General features: G+C 43.6%; 1 protein-coding gene across 1 annotated transcript in view; it reads right to left on the bottom strand.

Annotated features, from left to right (window-relative positions):
• Nucleotides 1-1,044: 1,044 nt before the first annotated feature.
• Nucleotides 1,045-23,587, bottom strand: part of LOC142312573 (uncharacterized) — a 152,141-nt gene continuing 129,598 nt past the window's right edge. The window contains 5 exon segments of the mRNA XM_075351564.1: nt 1,045-3,085; nt 4,193-4,313; nt 6,289-6,356; nt 6,857-6,977; nt 7,060-7,239. Coding sequence (XP_075207679.1) covers nt 1,518-3,085; nt 4,193-4,313; nt 6,289-6,356; nt 6,857-6,977; nt 7,060-7,239 — 2,058 coding nt within the window. The 3' untranslated portion in view covers nt 1,045-1,517.

Below are 23,587 nucleotides of genomic sequence, written 5' to 3'. Positions count from 1 at the left end.
ACAATTATGCATTTTGACCTACTGAATGGCATTGGTGCCATTTATTATTCTTGCACAGGTGCCTTTTTCTGTTTATGTCCGACAGTGCAGTGTCCAATCTGTGGGAGAGTATGTGAGTGATAACGCCAAATTTACCACACCTGCTCCCCAATCACACCTAAGACCTTATAACACTAATGAGTGACATGAAACCGGGGAGGGGAAATGGATAATTTGGCAATTTTCACTTAGGTGTGTACTCATTTTTGTAGCCAGCATTTTAGACATTAATGGCTGTGTATTGAGTTATTTAGAGGACACCAAATTTACACTGTTATACATGTTGCACACTGACAAAGTACATTGTAACACAGGGTCAGATCTTCAGTGTTGTCCCATGAAAATATATAAAATATTTACAAAAATGGGAGAAGTGTACTCACTTTTGTGATATAGTGTAGATCTGAAAAATTCCAGTGCAATTAAAGGAATCATTTTTTTAGGATTCATTGAACACTCTAAAAGTCAGACCATCTACTGAGACTAGTTTTGGAGATACACTTTCAGGAGAGTAAAATCAGCCTTTTTACAAAAGAAATAATCAAATGCTTAATTTCATGTCAATCTCAGTTGAGGCAATATCTTGAGCCAAGGCACCAGTGACCCCTGCAACAGGAAATCCTGCGTAATTATGTAGTCTATATAATGGATATTTGAGAGAGATGGTTATTGGGAAAGCCCACTCAGCAAAATTGAAGGAATTAAAACGTAGTCTTGAATGACCGCTACAATCTTCAAGTCAGGATCAGAGGGAAAGGGGTTAGAATATTCTCAGACAAGCTACAATTGCGTACATCAAATGCTTAGTGTATAGGACATTGTTTTTTCTTCTACCACTAATTTTCCGCCATCATGAGCCTGGTAAAGAAGGACTACAAAACACGATTTACATAATTATTCCCTATGAAAAGATGCTCTAGAAAATTATAAAAAAAAGTATTCTCACTATATATCTGTGTATTATCAGGATTCTAATCTTACTATTATGAGGTAATATATACAGTATATATAGTTGTTTATTGGTAATTACAAACATTTCATAAATTACATACACATTTTTTTATCTGATTTACTGACAAAACATTTCCCACATTCACAACACAGATAGGTCTTCTCCTCTGTATGAATGATCAGATTATTAACAAGATCTGATTTCTGGTTTAATTCTTTCCCACGTTACGAACATTAAAATGGCTTCTCTCCTCTGTGACTTCTCTCAAACATTTCCTACATTCTGGACATGAATACAGCTTCTCCCCTGTGTGACTTCTCTGATGTCTAAGAGAAAGTTCTCTCTGAACATGAAAATGTTTTCTCCTGTGTGTGATTTCTCACATGTTCGGCAAAATAGGATTTATTTGTGAAATGTTTACCACACTCTAAGCATTAATATGGCTTCTTACATGTGTGATTTTCCTGATGTCTAATAGATGTGAATTACGTGTAAAACATTTCCCACATTCTGAACATGAATATGGCTACTGCCCTGTATGAATTTTCTGATGATTAACAAACCGTGATCTCTGATTGAAACCTTTCCCACATTCTGAACATGAATACTGTTTCACTCCTGTGTGCATTCTCTGATGACTAACAAGATGTGATTTCTGTTTAAAAAATTTACCACATTCTGAACAGGAATATGGCATCTCCCCTGTGTGAATTCTCTTATGTGTAACAAGAACATATTTACTGGTAAAACATTTTCCACATTCTAAACATGAATAAGGATTCTCCCCTGTGTGAGTTCTCTTATGTATAACAAAAAGATATTTAGAGGCAAAACATTTTCCACATTCTAAACATGAATAAGGTTTCTCATCTGTGTGGCTTCTTTGATGCACAGCAAGACCTAATCTAGTTTTAAAACATTTTTCACATTCGGAACATGAATATGGTTTCTCACTTGTGTGACTTTTCTGATGTTCAACAAGATCTGATTTAGTTGGAAAACATTTCCCACATTCTGAACATGCATACTCACCTGTGTGCATTCTCTGATGTCTAGTAAGTTCTACTTTACTTGTGAAAGCTTTCCCACATTCTGGGCATGAATATGGCTTTTCCCCGGTGTGAATTCTTTCATGATTAACAAAATGTGATCTCTGATCGAAACATTTCCCACATTCTGAACATGCATACCGTTTCTCTCCCGTGTGCATTCTCTGATGACTAATAAGATCTGATTCCTGTTTGAAATATTTACCACATTCTGAACATAAATATGGCATATCTGTGTGTTTTCTTAGATGTACTAGAAGATATGATCTAGTTATAAAACATTTGTGACATTCTGAACATTCATAAGGCTTCTCCAGTGTGTGAATTTCTGGGGATGAATATGGCTTTTCCCCTGTGTGAATTTTCTGATGATTAACAAAATGTGATTTCTGATTGAAATATTTCCCACATTCTGAACATGAATACCGTTTCTCTCCCGTGTGCATTCTGTGATGACTAATAAGATGTGATTTCTGTTTAAAACATTTCCCACATTCTGAACATGAATATGGCTTCTCCCCTGTGTGAATTGTCTTATGTCTGACAAGAACAGGTTTACTAGAAAAACATTTTCCACATTCTAAACAGGAATACGGCTTCTCCCCTGTGTGTTTTCTTTGATGTATAACAACATTTCGTCTTGTTGTAAAACATTTTTCACATTCGGGACATGAATATGGCTTCTCCCCTGTGTGTTTTCTTTGATGTACTACAAGATCTGAATTAGTTGTAAAACATTTGTCACATTCGGAGCAGGAGTACGGCTTCTCTCCTGTGTGTATTCTCTGATGTACAACAAGATTTCCTATTTTGGTAAAACATTTTTTACATTCTGAACATGAAAATGACTTATTTCTTTTTAGAGTTGCTGGATATTTCATACCCCTTCTGTGAATTTTACTTTGCTTTTTAGTCTGTGAGGAATCAGAAGATGAGGGTAGATTTGGGGCAATTGCATATACTTCATGTGTAGCTTGCGGTTTATCAGGATTTTCTGCCTTTAAATCTGCCGTCGCATGTCCCTCTGCACTCCTATTACAATCATCTGCCAAAAATTGAATATAATTTGATTATTTAATAAAAGAAAAAAAAATTATAAACATGTTGCAATTTTACCAACATCAGTATGTCACACAAAAAACAAGCCCTCATACAACTCCAGCAACAGAAGATGAAAAAAAAAACTAAACTAAACCTTTTTCTTAGAAAAATTCTTAAATGTTATTCACTAAGTAAAATATAAAACTATACAGGATTGGCATCACTGAAATATGACTTCATATCAGTATGATTACAAAGTCATATTTACTAAAAAAATGCAAATAAAAAAACCCCACAGTATTGCGGCATTTGTTCACTACCTTCCCTTCCAGTACAACGTATAGTAACGTGCATTCAAAACTACAGCTTGTCCCACCAAAAAACAAGTCCTTATTCAGCGATGTCACCAAAAATATAGAACAAGTTATGGCTCCTGAAAGAAGAGGGAAAAAAGGTATTCCCCTTTATCACCCTTCCGTATGTTCCCATATAGTGTACACCACTGGGTATAAAGAATGTGACTATATGATATTTATATTTAGCCAGCATCCATAGGAGGCATGACTGGCAGCAAGAGGGGGCATGGCCTCCAGAGTGTGGGGATGTGGCAGTCGCTTATCACTGCACTGCAGGATACATAGCTCCCAGCTGTGAAAGCGGGACTGAGGCATAGATCAGGCCATGCCTCCAATTCTGAGCCAAGACGGGCGGGCCAGTCACAGACAGTAGGCGGGCCGCATCCGGCTCGCGGGTCGCCCCTTGCTCAAGTCTGCCTTATATAATGAGGGATATAATAAGCAGCACTATGGTCATGACACAAATAATTCTGTGTAACAAATGAATTAGGGCGGCATAAAATAGACAATGAGTAAAAATATAAACAACACTTTTGTTCTTGCTCCCATTTTTCATGAGCTGAACTCAAAGATCTAGGACTTTTTCTATGTACACAAAGGCCTTTGTCTCTCAAACATAATACGTACTAAGGTATGCAGGGAATCTGGTGAAAGTGAAATCCTTTGAGAGATCCACTTTACCAAATTCAGCATAAAACTGCTGCATCCAGTGGAGAAGAGGAATATGTGATCTGCATTCAGTGGCCACTACTCACCGGAGCAGTCATTTGTCGGAGTCTCCTTCTTACACTGCTCGTCACCCCTCACATATTTCTCCTCTTCTTCCATTATGTCTGTAGTAGGACAATGGTTCAGAACTTCATCCTGATTCAAAAGCTGTGAAAGAAATGTGCTAAAAAGTGACCAGATACCTTGAGACTTCACATGGAATGAATAGATGACCAGAAAAGATCATTAAAGGGGTGGTCCACCCATTTTTTTTTTCCCCCAATGATTTTCACTTACCATTGTCTGCATCTTCTTCAATAGCCTCTATTTCCATTTCTGGCACTGAGCGGCGCGCTATCCTGCACGCTCAGTGCCTGTCACATGACCGCCTGGAGCTGTGGCCGCCGGCATCCTCTGACGTCCCGGCATTTCCGGGCTCTCAAACAAGACGGGTACGTCACAGGAGGCCGGCGCCACTCACAGTGACTGACAGGGCTGTGGGCGGTGACTACCGCACGTCACAGCACAGCATCGAGGGGAGGAGCCGGAGAACTTTACTGTGGAGCGGTGAAAGCAGACGCTTACCAGCATTCAGCTGTGGCAGGTACGGGCTCCAGTCTGGAGTACAGGGGGGGTTTCCTCCACTGAAATCCCCCCTGTCACGCAAGTATGTGATCACACTGTCCACCCGCCCGCTCTGCTCAGCTGTCAGGAGAACGGGCGGTGTCGGCAGTGTGATCATATACTCCCCCCAGCAGCACAGCTGCATGGGACCAATCTGCTCCACTCTGTCACCTGCACTACAAGTTCCAGAGTGGAGACAGTGACATGCTCTGCTCTGACATATAGTGTGCTGCATGTCACTAATTGTCTCCACTATGGGACTTGTAGTGCAGGTGACCGGATGATACATGTCACTGTCTCCACTCTGTGATTTCTGCTGCATACTACCAACTGTATACACTCTCACCTGCACAACAAGTCCCACAGTGGAGACAGTGACATGCAGCACACTATGTGTCAGAGCAGAGCATGTCACTGTCTCCACTATGGGACTTGTAGTGCAGGTGAGAGTGTATACAGTTGGTAGTATGCAGCAGAAATCACAGAGAGGGGCAGTTAGTGACATGTATCATCCGGTCACCTGCACTACAAGTCCCATAGTGGAGACAGATAGTGACATGCAGCACAGAAAGACCAAAGGATAAAAGCTCTATTACCATGATTAGGCAGTGCACACAGGAAGGAGGGGAGGGAACTGTTGTGGTGGAGATCTGAGGGGAGGGAACAGTCAGAATGGGTTGGGAGATAGATTGCTAGTTACTGCAAAGGATTATGGAAGTTGTAGTAACTGAACACAGGAAGTTAAGAGAGAGATTAACTCCATCAGAGCTGGAGCCAGAAATGAAGATGTTATGCTAGACCATGATAAAAGATAATATTGGTAAAATAACGTGATAGATGTGTTTAGAGGCACATAATAGCAAGATCAAAAAAAAAAAAAAAACAGTTTTGGTAACTGGACAACTTCTTTAAAGGGTTATTCCCCTCCAAGAAAGCAAGTTATCCACTGTCCACTGTAGATTGGCGGGGGCCCGACTGATCCAGAGATCCTGTGAATGCAGCTGTGCAGCCCCATCCTGAAAAGAGCGAAGGTGCGCATGCTCGGCTTCTGCTTCATTCATTGGAAGCGATGTACTTCGAAGTCCCGCTGACAATGAATGAAGTGGAGGTTAAGCATGTGCACCTTCACTCTTTTCAGGAAGGGGCTGCAGAGCCACATTCCTGGGGTTACAGAGCCCCAATTTCAGGATTAATGGAGAGACTAGTGGTCAAACCTCCAGTGATCAAGTCATTCCTTATTCTATAGACAGGGAATAACTTCTTGTTTTGGAAACCGAGGACGACCGAAGCTCACATTACCCCAAATAGCTGCACATATTCCACATAGATCCAACCTGTCTGTTCCTTTTCCCAACATTTTCCACAGACAAAAAAAACTGAAGAAGATCCAGACCCCATGTAACGTCTGTGGTCAGCTGCCTTCTCTGCCATGTATAAATCATACAATAATGCTGGACGGCAGAACACGACCGGCGCAGCCTCCTACACATCAGATCCCTACAACCTCCTCCCCACCGACCTGATGATCCTGTGACCAGTCCTGAGCTCCGGGATGTGTCTCTGGTGTCGTCCTCTTACTGGTTCGTACTGTAGGAGACAATGAAATCAATTCCTTCATTATATTTATAAGTTTACTATTTGCCTCTTCGGGAAACTCAACACCATGATTGTAAAAACGTACTAATAAATTTTATCATTCTGCTCTGTTTTCGTCCCTTCTTATGACAGCTGTGTCTTCTGATCACACACCACTCCTGTCGTTAATATGAAGGAGCCTGTGACTAGACACTCTGCATCCAGGACACGAGCGCAGGGGCTGTATGCCACAGTAGAGGAAGCAGTGACGTCTCATCATTGGTCGCAGTGGTGATCACTGCTCCTGTGCTCGTGATTGATGGCAGAAGTCACCGTCCATCTATACTGTGCAGTACAGTGACAGGTAAGGGACTCAGGAGAAAAATCAACACAGACGGAATCAGGAAGGTGAACATTACTTATTTTTCATCTTTCTGAAAGTTTTTCTTCAGTAGTTGGTCAACTTTTAGCAACCAATCCTTTTAACAGATGTGTGTATTTAGCCCTAGTACCTGGTGATGTGCGGGGCTGGTGCTCCTCCAGCACGTCCTTGTACCGATCCTTGTGTCCTTCTAGATACTCCCACTCCTCCATGGAGAAATAGACGGCGACGTCCTGACACCTTATAGGAACCTGACACATACAATGATACTATCATCCCCCGATCCCTTCATAGCGTTACTGTATAATGTCCCAGCATTCCCAGCAGTGTCACCTCTCCAGTCAGCAGCTCAATCATCTTGTAGGTGAGTTCTAGGATCTTCTGGTCATTGAGGTCTTCATTTATCCGGGGGTGTGGTGAAGACTCTAGGATTGGGCTCAGGGTTCCTCCCCATCCTTCAGACACTGGGGCCTGACAGCGATCACTAGAGGTCTTTTTCACCACCGTGTAATCCTGTGTATGAAGAGACACAGTAATAAATCTCAATACAGACATCTCTATAATTCCTTCAGTTGCAATGCTGCTTAATTGTTTGTGAATCATCCAGGGAAGAAAAAAGCGGCTACTCACTCTGTAAGTGGCAATAACTTTATTCTGCAATAGCAGACAATGCAGGAGCAGTGGGGGGGAGAAAGGAAAGCAGGGACGGGGAGCGGACGACAGCCTGTTTCGCGCTAGTAGCGCTTTGACGAGTCCTAGGTAATACTGACAGCTGATCCTCTTTAGGAGTCATCCCAGCTCACGTATGTGCAGTTAAAAAGCAGGACGAAGCTGCTAGTATAAACAAACAACAAAGCCGCAACAACGGAGCGATAACGGATCTAACAGATATACACAAGTCATGATCTGAAAGATTCCATTCATGAGTATGATTAGCACGTTTTTTTCATGCAACGTTAAAATTGTATTTTAAACAGTCATGTGTATACATGAGACATAAATGGGAATCATATGGAACTATCATAGCTTGTGTAATGACAAAGTCAACAGAAAACAAGAGAGGAAATATGACAGGAATAGCCAAAGGACAGAGAACAAAGGTTTTCCAGATACAAAAACGATTGTTTTTTCAAGAAAATCATTTTTGTAAAAAATAATTCTCTCTCAATGGTGTGTATTAGGGCAATTTTTTATATACTCTGCTGAAAATGTTTTATATATATATTTTCAAAAACACATGAAAACCTATTTGTTATGTGATAATAAAGGGGGCATGGAGAAAAAGTTTAGTTAGAAAGGACTGGCGAGTTTTTAGAATAGTGGCCATTAAATATTAACTAGTTTAGGTCTGTTCTCTCTGACATAGAGCGTAAAGAAATAACATTAGACGTGGAGATGTGAAAACATCAAAAAGCTAGCTTGCTCCGTTTTCCTTTATTCAGGACTAGCTGTACTACCCGGCTTCGCCCGGGTTAATAACTGCTGTTAACAAAATAGGAATGTATTAACAAAAATGTATTCTGCACACAAAAACCACAAAACAAATAGATAAAAATGTAATTATTAAAAGGCAAAAAGTAAGCTAATAGAAGCATTTCATAACATATATTTCAACACCACAGATATTCCACACAGATTTAACATCCTATGACCTCACACATACTGAGAATGTCCTTTGTTGCCTATATTAACCAATCAGAGCTCAGATTAATTAACTGTAGCAAAATAGAAGCTAAGCTGTGATTGGTTGCTATTGGCAGCCTGATAAATCTCCAGGCAACAGAAAGCCCTCCCCCTGACAGTATATATTAGCTCACACATATAGACAGGTCATGTGACTGACAGCTGCCGTATTTCCTATGTGGTACATTTGTTGTTCTTGTAGTTTGGCTGCTTATTATTCAGATTTTTATTTGTGAAGGATAATACCAGACTTGTGTGTGTTTAGGGCGATTATGTGGTGAGGTTGGTGTATGTGTGGTGAGATGTGTGCTGAGGGTGGTATATGTGTTCATGTACGTGGTAGTGTGTGGCGCATTTTGTGTGTGTGTTCATATCCCCGAGTGTGGTGAGTATCCCATGTCGGGGCCCCACCTTAGCAGCTGTACGGTATATACTCTTTGGCGCCATCGCTCTCATTCTTTAAGTCCCCCTTGTTCACATCTGGCAGCTGTCAATTTGCCCCCAACACTTTTCGTTTCACTTTTTCCCCATTATGTAGATAGGGGCAAAATTGATTGGTAAATTGGAACGCGCGGGGTTAAAATTTCGCCTCACAACATAGCACCCGGCGCTGCCCGGGATAGTAACTGTCTCTCTGTTTCTCTACCATTCTCTGTCTGTCTCCCCCTCTGTATATATCTCTCTGTCTCTCTGTCTCTTTCCCCGTCTGTCACTTTCCCCGGCTGCATTGTGACACGCCAACATTCCATATAAGGGCGTGGCTGCGCATTCTTCTGAAGTTCTGGCTGCACTGTGGCTCCCAGCTCCATTCGCTATAATGGAGGCAGGTTTTTTGGCGAATAACTAAAGAGCGGGGTTAAAATTTCCCCTCGAAACATAGCCTATGACGCTCTCGGGGTCCAGAAGTGTGAGTGTGCAAAATTTTGTGGCTGTAGCTGCGACGGTGCGGATGCCAATCCCGAACATACATACACACACACACACACACACACACACACACACACACAGCTTTATATATTAGATAGCCTATAAAAATATAGATTATCAATCGTTTTATTTCTATAATTTTTTACTAACGTATGTTATATCCTTTTTTCGCTCATCTGTATTTATTTTTTGTGAATAAGTTTTTCGTGCGAGAAACATAGCAGTAGGGTGCGATGAGACGTAACGAGTGAAAGGGTCACAGGTAAGGGAGATGTTACCTAATATTTCTTTTATTTCTCTGTGGCCCTTTATTATTTGTTTGCTATTTGTCAATACATGTTAGCATGTCTGTCGCAAATATTAAGACATCAAAGCCCCAAATAAGCGACATCGCTCTCAAAAATATGTTCCACACGAGTGTCTATAGCACCTAATATCCACGTAATTTCTATCAAACAGCCAGACCAAAAAAGGGGGGTGGGAGTGGGAGGGGGAAAGGGGGGGGGAGAAAAAGGAAGGAGAGAAAGAGGGAGAAGGAAAGTTCTTTGGAAACGGGTCGGAACCAGAAAACACAAGAGAGAGAAGTGAGAGAGAGGCATATTATAACGGGCTTTTGATATATGTTGACCCAGATGATCAAAGGGTAACAACAGGCTGGGAGGAGATTTCAAAGCTGATTCTTTTTTTGCCATTTTTATCTATTTTTATAGGTAACCCAATACTAGAGATGGTTATTAAACTATTAAAGGAAAACGGCCATGTGCGATTGTTCAGGCCTAAAGGGCCCATGGCTTTTGTTTTAATTATAAGGCGCGATTCCTTTTGTAATAGTAACTTATGAGTGTCTCCTCCTATTCCTGAAGGAGAGACTCTAAGTATACCGGCAAATCTGAGGGTCTCGGGATTCCCAGTGTGGTGTTCCCTTACGTGTTGAATCAATCTAGGGGAACCATTACCGGAGTGGATTGAATTAAAATGTTCCCAAAATCGTACATACAAACAACGGATGGTTTTTCCAATATAGAACCGAAAGCAGGTGCAGAAGATGACATACACAACGTTTTTTGTCTTGCAAGAAACGAAATCTGTTACGTCAAGAGTAACGTCTCCTATATGTAATATTTTTTCAGTAAGATGGAGGGGGCAAAATCTGCATCCCCCGCATTTGAAGTTGCCTATTAACGGGGTTTTATGCAACCAGGTGCTTCCATCTATTACGTACTAAAATATCTCCCAAATTTTTGCTTCTTTTATAGGTGACCAAGGGACCGAGTGCCACCCTATCTTTAAGATCCACATCATTTTCCAAAACATGCCAGTGTTTTCTTATGCTGGCTTTTATCTGACTATCTAGGGGGCCGAATTTAAAATTGAAGAGAAATTTTCTATCGTTGGAGCCTTTTTTGCCATTATCATTACTAGTGGGATAAACGTTAGTTCTCTTGAGGGTCCCATCGGGTTTTTTTACTGTTCCAGATCTCAGGAGGGTACGCGATTTAGCAGCTTCAATGACAGAGGGGGGGGGGGGTTAACCTCTATCTCTGGGACGGTGTTCAAGCTCAGAGAATTGTTTTTCTCGAACCAAGCTATTATTATTATTGATCCTTTCAATTCGTAAAAACTGACTAAAAGGAAGTGATCTTTTTGAATGAGGAGGATGATAACCGTTATAATGTAATAGCGTATTTTTTGCTGTTGGTTTTCTGAACACCTCTCGAGTGAGGGAACCGTGATTCAATGTCAACTTTACATCCAAGAACTCTAATTCTGTTCCCTTAAAAACACTAGTGAATTTCATATTGTAGGTGTTACAAGTATTTAGATAGGTCACGAAGTTTTGAAATTCCCCCTCCGATCCATCCCATACGATAAAAATATCGTCGACTTATCTTAGATATTTTTTGATATGTCGTAAAAAAGGGTTTTGCATACCATAAATCAGATCATTTTCCAGGACTGCCAAGAATAAATTTGCAAAAACACATGCAACGGGGGTACCCATAGCGGTACCCCCGCATTGTGTGTACCATTGAGCTCCAAATTTGAAAGAGTTGTTTTTAAGAACTAGATTGAGAGCTTCTTGAATGAAGATAATGAATTTTTATTCTATATGCAATTTCACGAGTAAATCCCCTACTGTTTTTATCCCCAGGTCTTGTGGGATCCTGGTGTACAGGCTCTCGATGTCAATCGAGGTCAGATGGAAATTATCCTGCCAGACAAAAGTGTCTAGCATTTCCACAAACATTTTGGTGTCCCTAATAAAGGAGGGGATTTTTTTTCCAGTAGGGGGTTTAACAACCAATCTAGATATTGTGAGATTGGTTCAAAAATGGAGTTAATACCGGAAATTATGGGCCGGCCTGGAGGTGTTATTCTATCCTTATGGATTTTTGGTATGTAATACCAATGTGGTGAGGATGGATGCCTAGGTAGTAGTTTTTCGGCTTTATTTTTTGAGAAAAAGCCCTCCGTGACTATTCTATTGAGAAAACTACAACGTTTTTCTTTATATTTGTTTGTGGGGTCGAATAGTAATTTTGAGTACGTGGATGTATCATTCAATTGTTTTTTGGCTTCTGCCAAATACATAGTTTTTGGCCAAATCACGGTCCCACCCCCTTTGTCGGGTCTCTGATAGATCACGTCATCCCATGATGAGAGGGTTTTCAGGGCTTGCTCTTCCCCTGATGTTAAATTTCGAGGTGCCTCAGGATAGATAAGGGCCTCTATGTCCCATTTGACTAGGCTCTGAAAGAGGTCTATAGTGTTTCCTGGGGTAATAGGTGGATGGAAACTAGATTTTATTCCCCCGGAAAAGGGAACTGAAGGGCCAAGAGTGTTGTCAATATTACATTGGGCAGAGATATCAGGCTCAGTTAGTTCTAATAACAGCAAGGCATCATCTCTTACGGAACCCAAAGCATCATTGGCCTGAAAAAAGCCAAGGGGTCCAATAATTATAGGATTATTTTCAGGATGCTGTTTTTGTTCTGAGATTTTCTTCTTGCTGTTATAGAATTTTGACAAATGCATTTTAGGACACCCCTTAAAAAGGTGAATCACAGAAGTCAAATTTTTCAGGGATGCAAAAATTAAGTCCCTTGTTAAGGAGAGAGAGAGCATATTTTTATCAAGGGAGTGGGCGGAGAGGTTCCAGACAGTTTCTCTTTCTTAGAGGTTAATGTCTAATCCCTCCAGGACACTTGTTTCTCCCTGCTGGGTCCGGCGTTTTTTTCTGCTCCTGCCTCGTCTGGTTTTCTTTCTAAAGGGACGGATTCAGGAGGATTATCTGTTAGAGAGAAGCTCATTTTTCTCTTGGGTGGAGGAGGGAGTTCATCCACCCCACTCGAGTCCGAGTCCGTGGTCCAAGCACCACGTTTTTGATGCGGGTTTCTTTTGGAAAATCTTTTTTTATTGTTAGTTAGTTTTTCTGTATCCATATCCACCAGGTATGGTTGTGTCCTCTCGAGAGGTTTTTTTCCATGAAAAGATTTGATTAGTTTCATAATCAGTTTTGTCCCGTATAAATTTCTCCTTTTTCCTCTCTTTTATGATAGTTTGCAGCGGAATGAGCTTCTTATCCAATCACATAACAAATAGGTTTTCATGTGTTTTTGAAAATATATATATAAAACATTTTCAGCAGAGTATATAAAAAATTGCCCTGATACACACCATTGAGAAAGAATTATTTTTTACAAAAATGATTCTTAAAAAACAATTAATTAATCGTTTTTGTATCTGGAAAACCTTTGTTCTCTGTCCTTTGGCTATTCCTGTCATATTCCCTCTCTTGCTTTCTGTTGACTTTATGTCATTACACAAGCTATGATAGTTCCATATGATTCCCATTTATGTCTCATGTATACACATGACTGTTTAAAATACAATTTTAACGTTGCATGAAAAAAACGTGCTAATCATACTCATGAATGGAATCTTTCAGATCATGACTTGTGTATATCTGTTAGATCCGTTACCGCTGCGTTGTTGCGGCTTTGTTGTTTGTTTATACTAGCAGCTTCGTCCTGCTTTTTAACTGCACATACGTCAGCTGGGATGACTCCTAAAGAGGATCAGCTGTCAGTATTACCTAGGACTCGTCAAAGCGCTACTAGCGCGAAACAGGCTGTTGTCCGCTCCCCGTCCCTGCATTCCTTTCTCCCCCCCACTGCTCCTGTATTGTCTGCTATCGCAGAATAAAGTTATTGCCACTTAGAGTGAGTAGCCGCTTTTTTCTTCCCTGGATGATCGGATTCTATGCTACATCGCATGCTGAGCACCACTCTGCCAGGCACCTCCAATACAGGCGCACGTAAAGCCCAGGATCAGCTGGTTTCTACTGAACTGTGAGTACGGCTCCACTGCCCGGCACAATTGCTCTGCAGTGTCCGACCCTCCTCCATAACTTAATTGTTTGTGGACCCTTCAGAATTTTCTGCAGAAATTTAACCCAGAATTACATCACATTTTCACAGAAGTTGTAAAAATAGATAAACAATAAAATAAAGGAGTAAAAAAGGAGTAAAAAAATAGATAATTACGGTACTTACTGGTAATAGGGTTCCCTTTTCCCCCTGTGACTGAAACCGTGTAATGTACCACTAAAGAGGAACAGAAAATATGCTAATAGAAACAAAGGAAGGTAAAATAAAGGGTGCTGTCATGGGTCTGGAAAACCCAATTACCGGTAAGTAATTATCTATTTTCCCTTCCTCACGACAGCACCAAGGAAGAATTACAGAGCAATCCCTTAGGGAGGGACCACCACTTGGAAAACTTTTCTCCCAGGTGAAAGGTTATCAGAACCTCAATCCAACCTGTAGTGCCTAAAAAAGGAAGGTGAAGACCATGTGGTTGCCGTACAAATTTAGCCAAGAGTAGTTTCCGCTCAAGGTGTAGATACAGCCCTAGTGGAGTGGGCTTTCAAACTTTTAGTGGGATCATGACTTCCTGTCATGTATGCTAGTAAAATCCCTGATTTGACCCATCTAGCCAAAGCCCCTTTCGATACTGCATGGCCTCTACCGGGACCCTGAAAAAGACTAAAGAGGGATGTAGATCTCCTGAAGCTCTTTGTTGCTTCTATGTATTGAAGATGACACCTCCTAACGTCTAGCGAATTAAATTCCATTTCTTTCTCATTCTTGGGGTTATCACAAAAGGAAGCTAGTACAATATCCTGGCATCTATGAAATACTGAGACTATCTTAGGAAGGAAGGTTGGGTTAGGCCTAAATATTACCCTATCTGAAAGGATTTTTCTTAAGGGTTGGTTTACTGACAAAGCCTGTAGCTTCTGTATTCTTCCAGCTGATGTGAGGGCAACTAAAAGAGCAGTCTTAATGATCAGAACCCTGACAATGCATTCTGACAATGACTCAAATGGGTCACTAGACAGGGCTTTCAAAAGTAGGTTAAAATCCCAAGGGGAGGTCCGAGGGTGAGGTATCGTAGTACTGGAGACAGAATCACGGCTTTAACAAACCTCACTACCCAAGGATGGTCTGCTAGTTTACAATGGATGAGAACCCCTAAGGCCAAAATGTGGGCTTTACTAAGAGTATTTAGCTTATCACCTTTTTCTAACCCGTTCTGTAGATATTCCAAAATGACTGACCAGGGAATTGGATTTTTGTCAAGAGGATTTAACCCTGAAACATCTAAAAATTTCCTCTACACCTTAGCGTAAATATTAGTAGGTATTTTCTTCTTACAGTCCATTAGAGAGGAGATAAGACTCTCTGTAAATTCTTTGGCCACTAGGAGCTGCTGCTCAAACACCACGCAAACTCATTTGATTGGGATGAAGGAAGAACCCTGGGATAGTAGGTCTTAGATCTCTGGAAGGATCCATGGTTGTCCTATTGTCATCAGGCGTAGCCATGTAAACCAAGTACTTTTATACCAAAAGAGAGCAATGAAAACTACTTCCACCCGGCCCATTCAAATCTTCCTCAGAACAATTGGAATCAAAGAAAATGGAAGAGAAGGCATACATCAACCCCATGGGCCACTCTTGGAAAAGAACATCCAGCCCCTGGGGAGAGCCCCTTGGGTTTAGGGGAAAAAAGAATGCTCTGACATTTTTGTTTGAACGATTTGCAAACAGGTCTAATAATGGAACTCCCCATCTGTGAGTAATATCCCGGAATATTCCGGGGTTTAGAGACCATTTGCCCGTGCTCTGCACGGCAACATGTCAGTTTTTCTCCAGCAGCACGGGTGTCACACATACCGCACACTGATATGATTGGTGTGACACGTCCCGGAGAAAGCATGTGTCACATAAAAAAAATAAAATAATTTTTACACTTACCTGTCTCCAGTGCTGCTGTCTGTGCCGTTGCTTCCAGGCCCACTCATTATGCTCATTGCATATTCACTGCACTTACCCCAGACCCAGAAGTAGCAGCAGACAGCAGCATCAGGGTCAGGTAAATATACCAGGTCACACTGTCCCGTGTTCAAGCTGGATGGCACACAGACAGCACACAGTCACAGTCACCTACTTGTGGTTGATGGACGTAGATCACAGTGAAGATCACAGTGGAAGAATGAATCCGAGTCTATTAGAAACCCATCTCCAGATTGGGGAAGCCACAACTATCCAATGGCAATGTTTAAAGTTCAATCCATGTTCCAATACAACTAGGGAAATGGGGAGGTATGCTCCTCGCCATATATGTTAGGTCAGCAGTAGAGATGAGCGAACCGGTCGCAGTTCGGCTCGAGGTTGGTTCGCCGAACGGACCTCCCGTTCGAGTTCGGTTCGTCGAACGTTCGACGAACCGAACTCGAACTGCATAGGAAACAATGGCAGGCAATCACAAACACAGAAAAACACCTAGAAAACACCCTCAAAAGGTGTCCTAAAGGTGACAAACAACTCAAACACATTGGAAAGTGACAAGGACATATACTCATGTGAAAACAAAACAGCTGGACAAGGAAAAAGAGGAGGACACACAGATATAGGCATGGCACGCCCTTCTAAAATCATGTAAAACACCGCAAGGTGACTCCAAGCGGAGTCTCCATTTTTTCCAAAAATTGGGCCACACACACACCCACCCCTTCAGTGGCAGCAGTTGTGCCCCAGTTGTACACTTCACAGCTACATTTGCATCAAGCACATTCAAAAATACGCCATTCTTATCCATCCCCAGGATGACACCGGGGTAGGTAGCAAAGTCTTTGCTGACCCATGACTTGTTCATCTTGGCTTCTTTTAAAAACAACGTAAGCAAGGGTTACTCCAAGCGGAGTCTCCCTTTTTTCCAAAAATTGGGCCACACAGACACCCACCCCATCAGTGGCAGCACTTGGGCCCTAGTTGCAAACAGGATGTTTTGATTTGCATCAAGCACATTCAAAAATACGCCATTCTTATCCGTCCCCAGGATGACACCGGGGTAGGTAGCAAAGTCTTTGCTGATCCCAGCTCTGTTCATCTTGGCTTCTTTTAAAAACACATCAAGCAAGGGTTACTCCAAGCGGAGTCTCCCTTTTTTTCCAAAAATTGGGCCACACAGACACCCACCCCATCAGTGGCAGCACTTGGGCCCTAGTTGCAAACAGGATGTTTTGATTTGCATCAAGCACATTCAAAAATACGCCATTCTTATCCGTCCCCAGGATGACACCGGGGTAGGTAGCAAAGTCTTTCCTGATCCCAGCTCTGTTCATCTTGGCTTCTTTTAAAAACACATCAAGCAAGGGTTACTCCAAGCGGAGTCTCCCTTTTTTTCCAAAAATTGGGCCACACAGACACCCACCCCATCAGTGGCAGCACTTGGGCCCTAGTTGCAAACAGGATGTTTTGATTTGCATCAAGCACATTCAAAAATACGCCATTCTTATCCGTCCCCAGGATGACACCGGGGTAGGTAGCAAAGTCTTTCCTGATCCCAGCTCTGTTCATCTTGGCTTCTTTTAAAAACACATCAAGCAAGGGTTACTCCAAGCGGAGTCTCCCTTTTTTTCCAAAAATTGGGCCACACAGACACCCACCCCATCAGTGGCAGCACTTGGGCCCTAGTTGCAAACAGGATGTTTTGATTTGCATCAAGCACATTCAAAAATACGCCATTCTTATCCGTCCCCAGGATGACACCGGGGTAGGTAGCAAAGTCTTTCCTGATCCCAGCTCTGTTCATCTTGGCTTCTTTTAAAAACACATCAAGCAAGGGTTACTCCAAGCGGAGTCTCCCTTTTTTTCCAAAAATTGGGCCACACAGACACCCACCCCATCAGTGGCAGCACTTGGGCCCTAGTTGCAAACAGGATGTTTTGATTTGCATCAAGCACATTCAAAAATACGCCATTCTTATCCGTCCCCAGGATGACACCGGGGTAGGTAGCAAAGTCTTTCCTGATCCCAGCTCTGTTCATCTTGGCTTCTTTTAAAAACACATCAAGCAAGGGTTACTCCAAGCGGAGTCTCCCTTTTTTTCCAAAAATTGGGCCACACAGACACCCACCCCATCAGTGGCAGCACTTGGGCCCTAGTTGCAAACAGGATGTTTTGATTTGCATCAAGCACATTCAAAAATACGCCATTCTTATCCGTCCCCAGGATGACACCGGGGTAGGTAGCAAAGTCTTTGCTGATCCCAGCTCTGTTCATCTTGGCTTCTTTTAAAAACACATCAAGCAAGGGTTACTCCAAGCGGAGTCTCCCTTTTTTTCCAAAAATTGGGCCACACAGACACCCACCCCATCAGTGGCAGCACTTGGGCCCTAGTTGCAAACAGGATGTTTTGATTTGCATCAAGCACATTCAAAAATACGCCATTCTTATCCGTCCCCAGGATGACACCGGGGTAGGTAGCAAAGTCTTTCCTGATCCCAGCTCTGTTCATCTTGGCTTCTTTTAAAAACACATCAAGCAAGGGTTACTCCAAGCGGAGTCTCCCTTTTTTTCCAAAAATTGGGCCACACAGACACCCACCCCATCAGTGGCAGCACTTGGGCCCTAGTTGCAAACAGGATGTTTTGATTTGCATCAAGCACATTCAAAAATACGCCATTCTTATCCGTCCCCAGGATGACACCGGGGTAGGTAGCAAAGTCTTTCCTGATCCCAGCTCTGTTCATCTTGGCTTCTTTTAAAAACACATCAAGCAAGGGTTACTCCAAGCGGAGTCTCCCTTTTTTTCCAAAAATTGGGCCACACAGACACCCACCCCATCAGTGGCAGCACTTGGGCCCTAGTTGCAAACAGGATGTTTTGATTTGCATCAAGCACATTCAAAAATACGCCATTCTTATCCGTCCCCAGGATGACACCGGGGTAGGTAGCAAAGTCTTTCCTGATCCCAGCTCTGTTCATCTTGGCTTCTTTTAAAAACACATCAAGCAAGGGTTACTCCAAGCGGAGTCTCCTTTTTTTTCCAAAAATTGGGCCACACAGACACCCACCCCATCAGTGGCAGCACTTGGGCCCTAGTTGCAAACAGGATGTTTTGATTTGCATCAAGCACATTCAAAAATACGCCATTCTTATCCGTCCCCAGGATGACACCGGGGTAGGTAGCAAAGTCTTTGCTGATCCCAGCTCTGTTCATCTTGGCTTCTTTTAAAAACACATCAAGCAAGGGTTACTCCAAGCGGAGTCTCCCTTTTTTTCCAAAAATTGGGCCACACAGACACCCACCCCATCAGTGGCAGCACTTGGGCCCTAGTTGCAAACAGGATGTTTTGATTTGCATCAAGCACATTCAAAAATACGCCATTCTTATCCGTCCCCAGGATGACACCGGGGTAGGTAGCAAAGTCTTTCCTGATCCCAGCTCTGTTCATCTTGGCTTCTTTTAAAAACACATCAAGCAAGGGTTACTCCAAGCGGAGTCTCCCTTTTTTTCCAAAAATTGGGCCACACAGACACCCACCCCATCAGTGGCAGCACTTGGGCCCTAGTTGTACACTTCACAGCTACATTTGCATCAATCACATTCAAAAATACCCCATAATTAACCGTCCCCAGGATGACACCGGGGTAGGTAGCAAAGTCTTTGCTGACCCATGACTTGTTCATCTTGGCTTCTTTTAAAAACAATGTAAGCAAGGGTTACTCCAAGCGGAGTCTCCCTTTTTTCCAAAAATTGGGCCACACAGACACCCACCCCATCAGTGGCAGCACTTGGGCCCTAGTTGCAAACAGGATGTTTTGATTTGCATCAAGCACATTCCAAATCCACAAGCCTTTACTCTCCCCAGGATGACACAGGGGTAGTAAATTCCTTCTGGATCCATGACTTGTTCATTTTGATGAACGTCAGTCTGTCCACATTGTCACTGGACAGACGCGTGCGCTTATCTGTCAGCACACACCCAGCAGCACTGAATACACGTTCAGAGACAACGCTGGCAGCTGGACACGACAAAATCTCCAAGGCGTAACTGGAGAGCTCTGGCCATTTTTCTATGTTTGAAGCCCAAAAGGAGCAAGGCTCCAGTTGCACAGTCATGGCATCGATGTTCATTTGGAGATACACCTGTATCATCCTCTCCAGCCGTTGAGTATGTGTCAGACTTGTTGTCTCTGGTGGCCTTGCAAAAGAGGGTCTAAAAAAATTATGAAAAGATTCCATAAAATTGCTGTTACCGGCACCAGATACGGTCCTACTGGTACGGGTAGACTGGTGAAGATGACGAGACCGTCCCATGTTTGTCAAGTTACAACTGGGAGATTCCCTCCCTGCACCTGCACGGTTGTTTGGTGGAAAAGCCGAGCTAAGATCGAGTAACAGCTTCTGCTGATACTCCTGCATACGTGCGTCCCTTTCTATGGCTGGAATTATGTCACAAAATTTGGACTTGTACCGGGGATCTAATAGTGTGGCAATCCAGTAGTCATCATCACTTCTAATTTTGACAATACGACTGTCATGTTGGAGGTAGTGCAACAAAAAGGCACTCATGTGTCTTGCGCAGCCATGCGGACCAAGTCCACGCTGTGTTTGTGGCATAGAGGTGCTACCCGTTCTTTCTTCCTCTGACATCTCCCCCCAACCTCTTTCAACTGAAATTTGACCAAGGTCTCCCTCATCCGCTGAGTCTTCCATGTCCATGGACAGTTCGTCCTCCATTTCTTCATGTTCTCCTGCACCTTGCTCAACATTTCGCCTGCTACTATGCGCCCTTGTCGATCCCTGTTCCCCATGGTCCCATGCCTGCTGCGTTGGTGATGATGAACGTCTGGACCTTGGTGATGTTGTTGTCCCTTGCACATATGAATCCTCCTGTAGTTCCTCCCCTTCATGTTGTCCCACCCCCTGACTCCGAATAGTGTTTAGCGTGTGCTCCAGCATGTAAATGACTGGAATCGTCATGCTGATAATGGCATTGTCAGAGCTAAACATATTCGTCGCCATGTCGAAACTGTGCAGAAGGGTGCATAGGTCCTTGATCTGAGACCACTCCATCAGGGTGATCTGCCCCACCTCTGCATCTCGTTGGCCCAGGCTATACGTCATGACGTATTGCACCAGGGCTCTGCGGTGCTGCCACAGTCGCTGTAACATGTGGAGAGTTGAATTCCAGCGTGTCGCCACATCGCATTTCAGGCGATGAACCGGCAGGCCGAAAGACTTCTGGAGCGATGCAAGTCGCTCAGCTGCGGCGCTTGAACGCCGGAAGTGAGCAGACAGTTTTCGTGCCCTGTTCAGAAGGCCATCTAGGCCGGGATAGTGTGTTAAAAATTGCTGCACGACAAGGTTCAACACGTGAGCCATACAAGGTACGTGTGTCACCTTGCCCAGGCGAAGGGCCGCACCCAGGTTTGCAGCATTGTCGCACACGGCCTTACCAGGCTGCAGGTTGAGTGGAGACAACCATTTATTAAACTCGGACCGCAGAGCTGACCACAACTCCTCAGCTGTGTGACTCTTATTACCAAGACATGTCAAGCTAAAGACCGCCTGATGCCGTTGCGCTCGGCTGCCAGCATAGTAATGAGGCGTGCGTGATTCCTTCTGCGCAGTGAGAACGCTGGTGGCCTGACCAGGCAGGCTTGGGGCGGAGGTGGAGGACCCAGATGAGGTGGAGGATGCAGAAGCTGTGGCGGAACTTGGACAGACAGAGGATTGACACACAAGTCGTGGGGACGGCAAGACTTGTGCAGCAGACCCTTCACCATCTATCACCATAGTTACCCAGTGCCCAGTCAGCGACATGTAACGTCCCTGTCCATGCTTACTGGTCCAAGTATCGGTGGTGAAATGCACCCGTTCACACACAGAGTTTCTCAAGGAAGCGGTGATGTTGTGTGCGACATGCTGGTGTAGCGCGGGCACACCTTTCTTAGAGAAGTAGTGGCGACTAGGCATCTGGTACTGGGGCACAGCGACAGACATAAGGTCTCTAAAATCCTGTGTGTCCACTAGGCGGAAAGGCAGCATTTCGGTAGCCAACAGCTTACAGAGGGATAGAGTCAACCTCTTAGCTTTGTCATGGGTCGGAGGAAGTGGCCTTTTATTTGACCACATCTGAGGGACAGAGATCTGGCTGCTGTGTGTAGACGGTGTTGAGTAGGGTGTCCCTGGAAAAATGGAGGTTTGTGAGGAAAGTGCAGGCGGAGACATGATGTTGCCTTCATCCAACGTTGGTGCTATCGATGTCTGAGAGAGCTGTACACACTCACTTGTTTCCCCTTCCAAACCAACTGACGACCTTACAAGCAAACTGCCTGTTGCGGTTACAGTGGTGGAAGTTTTGCGTGGAAAAACAGGTGTGACAGCTGTCCCCACAGTCCTAGAAGATGAAGAGCGCGCGGATGCACTGGAAGGGGCGGGCGGTGGATGGTTCGCTCCGCTAGCCGGCATTGCAGCACGGTGAGCTTCCCACCGGGACTTATGATATTTATTCATGTGACGATTCATGGAAGAAGTTGTCAAACTGCTGAGGTTTTGACCTCTACTAACAGAATCATGACAAATGTTACATATCACATGAGTTGGGCGATCTTTTTCGATGTGAAAAAAGGCCCAGGCTAGGCAAGGCTTAGAGGCCATGCGACCTGTTGATCCACCCCGAATAATGCTCATAGGCAGAGTGGTGGCTGAGGATGCAGTTGTAGACGTGCTACCAGTGCTCCGACTCTGTCCAGGAAGGCGCAAGGTAACTTCGTCGTCGGTTGCATCCTCCTCCACCGCCTCTGTTGACCTCCTCGAGTGCCTGACTGGGGGTTGACAGTAGGTGGGATCTAGAACGTCATCATCAATTGTTGTGTTCGCACTCCCCTCCCCCTCAGACCGAGCCTCTTCTTGCCCTGACCGAATATTTAAGTTGTCATCCCAATCGGGTATCTGCGTCTCATCTTCATCAGTATGTTCCTCATTGTCTATAACCACAGGTGTTACAGTTTGTGACAAAGGGTCAACATTATGCTCAGAAACTTGGTCCTCACGGCCTGAATCTGAGTCACAAAGGTTCTGGGCATCACTGCAGACCATTTCCTGTTCTGTACTCACTGTAGCTTGGGAGCAGACCTCTGATTCCCAGGCTATAGTGTGACTGAACAGCTCTGCAGACTCAGCCATCTCAGTTCCACCATACTGTGCAGGGCTGATGGAGACTTCAGAGCTGGGAGAAATCAAGTGTGATTGGGATGACAACTCAGAGGAATGGTGTTTTTTGGATGCGGTACTTGAAGTGGCTGAGAGGGCACTTGTTGGACCACTTGAGATCCATTCAAGCATTTTCCTTTTTTGCCCATCATCTACCTTTGTTCCTCTTGTTCGTGTCCGTAAAAAAGGGAGCACATCGGATTGTCCACAATAAGTAGTAGACATCTTACTTTTGCTAGTAGATGGTCTATCTTCAGCAGATGATAATGGAGCTTTGGCACCTTCCCCACTGACAAAACCTTTTTTTCCTTTTCCACCACGCCTCTTCCCCTTTCCACCAGCATCTGTCATTTTGCCACTCATGTTGATTGCGACAAGATTGTGGACTGAAAATGTGGTAGTAAAAATTGAGAGGTGGTGAAGATTGCAGTGGTGGTCTAGCTTTATTAACAGCAGAATAATAAAGAATAAATATCCCTGACAATGTAACTTAGTTATAATTAGTTGGAGTGTGCAACGCAGGCAGACGTGCTGCAAATGTCTTGGCACTAGTGGGACTATAGCAAAGTCCAATAGCCACGTATAGGATGCCACTAGGTACACTGAGTGTGTGCTAGTATAATGGCTTAGTTATAATTAGTTGGAGTGTGCAACGCAGGCAGACGTGCTGCAAATGT

The sequence above is a fragment of the Anomaloglossus baeobatrachus genome, chromosome 5 (genome assembly GCF_048569485.1).
Source record: "Anomaloglossus baeobatrachus isolate aAnoBae1 chromosome 5, aAnoBae1.hap1, whole genome shotgun sequence".
Taxonomy (NCBI): domain Eukaryota; kingdom Metazoa; phylum Chordata; class Amphibia; order Anura; family Aromobatidae; genus Anomaloglossus; species Anomaloglossus baeobatrachus.
This window is presented reverse-complemented; position numbering and strand designations above follow the sequence as displayed.